The sequence below is a fragment of the Lynx rufus genome, unplaced genomic scaffold, assembly GCF_022079265.1.
Source record: "Lynx rufus isolate CCGP_SWC_20201006 ecotype Redwood Valley unplaced genomic scaffold, mLynRuf1.p SCAF_3, whole genome shotgun sequence".
NCBI lineage: Eukaryota > Metazoa > Chordata > Mammalia > Carnivora > Felidae > Lynx > Lynx rufus.
The window spans coordinates 195836275-195840431 of NW_025814845.1; the positions used below are offsets into that span (position 1 = coordinate 195836275).

General features: G+C 53.5%; 1 protein-coding gene across 1 annotated transcript; it reads left to right on the forward strand.

Moving 5' to 3' along the window:
* Nucleotides 1-1434: 1434 nt before the first annotated feature.
* Nucleotides 1435-3042, forward strand: LOC124520777 (ubiquitin carboxyl-terminal hydrolase 17-like protein 6). Its single transcript, XM_047091848.1, has one exon. The coding sequence runs from the start codon at nucleotides 1435-1437 to the stop codon at nucleotides 3040-3042; it is 1608 nt and encodes a 535-aa protein (XP_046947804.1).
* The last annotated feature ends 1115 nt before the right edge of the window (nucleotides 3043-4157 follow it).

Consider the following 4157-nt stretch of genomic DNA (forward strand, 5'->3'; position numbering starts at 1 on the left):
GAGAGCATTGGGATGAGGTGTGGGCATGGGTGTGGCAGGGGTAAGGATGCTGCGGGTAAGGGTGGGGCCGTGGTCCGGTCCCATGCAGTGAGGCCAGGCAGAGGCTGACGGAAGCCGTGGGTGGGGCTGGCGGGCACCAGGCAGGGAGAGGGCCGTGTCTTGAGGCTGTGGTCACAAGAGTCTGAAGACTCCTTTTGTGCATCCCATTGGGTGTCCTCCTTGGCCCCTTGCCCCTTTCCTTCCCCTCACCTGAGGGAGACACCTCACGTGCTCGCAGCCTTTTCCTCCCACTCGGTGACCCCGAGGAGGTGACTGTTTCATTGAGGATCCTCTCTCCCTCTCTCTCTGTCTCTCCCTGGCTTGTCCACATGAGCGCTCTCTCTCGCTCTCTGCCTCTCTCTGTCTCTCTCTGTCTCTCTCTGTCTCTCTCAAAATAAATCAATTAACATGTTAAAAGTGAAAAACAAACAAACATTAGAGAAGAAATCACAATGTCGGCAGACCTGGTCAGTTCTGAAATCTGGTCTAGAGATACTGACACATTAAAGCCACGGTTTCCACGAGGGGACATCGGTCCATGCATGTCTAAATTCCAATGTCAAACCGTCTATAAACGTCACAAATCCACAACAAACATGTCCTGAACCACGGGAACCTATACCTACCTTGCTATGTGATTTGCTAGTAATACCAGTGACAATTTGGCAAATGATGGGTTTAGGATTTGTTCTCCTATTGGGAAGGGAGCTACAAAATGAAGAAAGCATTTACAAAGCCCGAAACCAGGCAAAGGATATTTCTTGGGACAATTTCTCGGCCACCCCTTGGGAGACAGACATGTTGCAAAGGACCTTCATGATAGTTGTATACACAGATCCCATGGAGACAGTTCAGGAGTGTTAGAATCAAATCCATGGACAGTAATCATTCCAGAATAATTTGCTGGTGTCACGTACATTCTGGCTGACGGAGAGGAGGTGCTCCTACATGATACCAGAGCTCAATTGGTGCAATGATCTCCATAGCCTAAAAAATTCATGGCCGTCATTCCTCGACACTTTGTGTTATCTAAGAGCAAAGTGGATACTCAAAAAAGGATTCCCTCTAGGTTGGAAATGCTCAAGTCCGTGTGTCCAGAGAGGGAGCAATGGAAATGAGGGAGGTGGAGAAAGTGGTGAAACGTGTGTGTGTGTGCCTCTTGAGGAGGGAGGGGCAGGAGGAAGGCTGGGCTGAGTCGTCTGTCTGCAGAAGAGTGACCACACCCTAAGACCCTTCATCCAACTGCAGCTGGTAGCTGATTGGATGACGTGGTCCTAGTCAGGTGGGTGGGGCGAGCTTTACGAGGGCTGAGGAGAGGGCCACAGCCATCATTCTGAGACTGGCCTCCTGAGAGAAGCATCGCTCTGCAACGTGAGGCTCCACGTTTCAGGAGACATGGAGACGCCCTCTTCCCACTGCCGAGAGGAGACTCAGTTCCATGTCTTTCCAAACCTCAAACCTAGCGGATCAAATACGGGTGGTGCTGAAGGCCACGGAGGACCCACTCTGCCTGAGAAGCCGGCACCGTCATCGCACACACCCTGCGACCTGCCTAACGGTTGGGCTCCCACGTCGACAGGTCTGCCCCCCGCAGAGAAACCTGTGAGTTGGAGGAGACCTTCTGCGGTTGGGGCTGGCCTGCAGAACCTGGGGAACACGTGCTATGCGAATGCGGCCCTGCAGTGTCTGACCTACACACCACCCCTCGCCAGCTACATGCTGTCCCAGGAGCACTCGCGAAGCTGTGGGAGGCAGCCATTCTGCGTGCTGTGTGCTCTGCAGGCTCACGTGACCCGGGCCCTCTGCCGTCCGGGAGACGTGATCCGGCCTCCGCCAAAACTGCTCGCGGCCTTCCACACACACAGGCAGGAGGATGCCCATGAGTTTCTGATGTTCACTCTGGATGCTATGCAGCAAGCGTGTTTGCGTGAGGACAAGGCTTCAGAGCCTCAGGCTCAGGACGCCACCCTCATCCGGCAAATCTTTGGGGGGTACTGGAGGTCTCAAATCCAGTGTCTCCACTGCCAGGGTGTCTCCAGCACTTTGGACCCTTACCTGGACATTAGCCTGGACATCAGGGCAGCTCAGAGTGTGAGCCAAGCTTTGCAACACTTGGTGAAGCCCGAACAGTTGGATGGTGAAAATGCCTATCGCTGTAGTACTTGTCTCGACAAGGTACCTGCTTCCAAGACGTTGACTTTGCACACTTGCTCCAAGGTCCTGATGCTGGTATTGAAACGATTCTGCCATGTCACGGGCAGCAAACTGGCTAAGGAAGTGCAATATCCTGAGCGCCTTGACATGCGACGCTACGTGTCTGGGCAGAACGGGGGGTCGCTGACTTATGTGCTCTATGCCGTGCTGGTGCACGCGGGCTGGAATTGTCACAGCGGACATTACTTCTGTTACATCAAAGCTGGGAACGGCCAGTGGTACAAGATGGATGATGCGAAGGTGACCGCCAGTGACGCGACGTCTGCCCTGAGCCAACACGCCTATGTCCTCTTTTACGTCCAGAAGAGTGAATCGGAAAGAGACCGTGCGAGTGAGCCAGGTGCTGGGGAATCCACATCCCTCCAGGCTGACCACGCAGGCACGGCTGCGGCCCAAGGGGGGCCTGAAACCGACCCCAACATCGAGGTGCCACAATTGGAGGATCACGGGGAAGAGACACCACTGCCAGCAATCACGTTAGACCAGTGGAGATTGCTCCAAGAAAGCCACCGTCCCAAGTCTGAACTCAACCTCAGGAAACTAGAATTTGCTCTTCCCCCCGACGCAGTCCTAATTCACCAGTCCAAATACAGAGACGAGATGGGAAAGGATCACCGTGAACCAAACATCCACCGGCTCAACAGTTCAGCCAGGGACATCCCACCTCAGAGGGCAATGGCCATTAACCGAGTCCCTTGTCTCACCGGCAGAGCCAGAGCTACCACGAGGAAGAACAAGAAGGGACAGAGGTCTCAGGAAGCAGTCCAGGGATCCCACTACAGGCTTTGAGATACATGCCTGCCCACGTGCACACTCACTACTCACTCACTCACTCACTCACTCACAGTCCCTTGTAGGCCACGTTTTGTGTGTTGTAGGTGGGTGTGATCGGGACATGCGGAGGGACCATGAATCTGGCTGTATTCGTGGGGTATGGCGTTCCAGTTGACCTGGAGAATCCTGAGCTTTAAGGCTGGCTGGCTGCAATGATGTTACTGGAGAGGTGTGGATTATGCTGGGTATTTGGAAGGCTTCTCCCCTCCGTCAGCACCGAGGATCATCGGGCACTCTCAGAGCCTGAAAGGGTCAGAGGAAGTGGCCAATGAGGCATGAAGGTGGAAACAAGGCAGAGCACCGGGAGTCCTTGTGAAAATGCCTGGGACTCACGGTCCCATCATCCCATTCCCTACTCTCTGTGTATTGGTAAAGGACATGTGCCCAAACATGTGCGTGTGGGGACTCTCGGTGATATCCAAACATGCGCCGGCAGGGGAAGGAGTTTGAAACAATCTCAGTGCTTCCACACGGAGGAGTGGCAAATGACCAGGAAACTGGAAGAACTCTAGCTCTACGTGGGAGCAGACAGCCTTTTCAGGAATGTCTTGTGTCGGAAGGAGAGGAGCAGAAGGAAACACTAATTCATAACTGTGCAAAGTGTTTCCTCGTATACATAATATATTTTGTAAAGTCTCCACATGTTCATGTGAACGTTGGCTAATTGCCTGGCAATGGCAAGGAGCAACTAAATGCTTATGTCTCTGGAGACGGGTGGGTGGAGCCTTCCTGGCCCATGTTCATTAGATGAGGTTCCCTGAACAATCCCCCTCCCATGAGGCTGCAGAGCAAATGGGGGAAAGGAACCTTCTTCCACCTCTTCTTGCTGAGCCACCAAGCAGCTCTACCTTGTTCCGCAGAGTTGACCACCATCCCCCCATCGGACAGTCTCCTCCACAAGGGAGGAGGCTCAGGGATTTCTGCTCAGTTGCATTGCAATCTTGGTCCTCGGTTGTACACCTCAGAAAATCAGTCTCACGTGGACACCGAGGCAACAATGTGGTATTTCAGGTCAGGGTATGGATGGATGCTCTCAGTCACACCTGTATTTCTTAGGAGCGAGACTCACT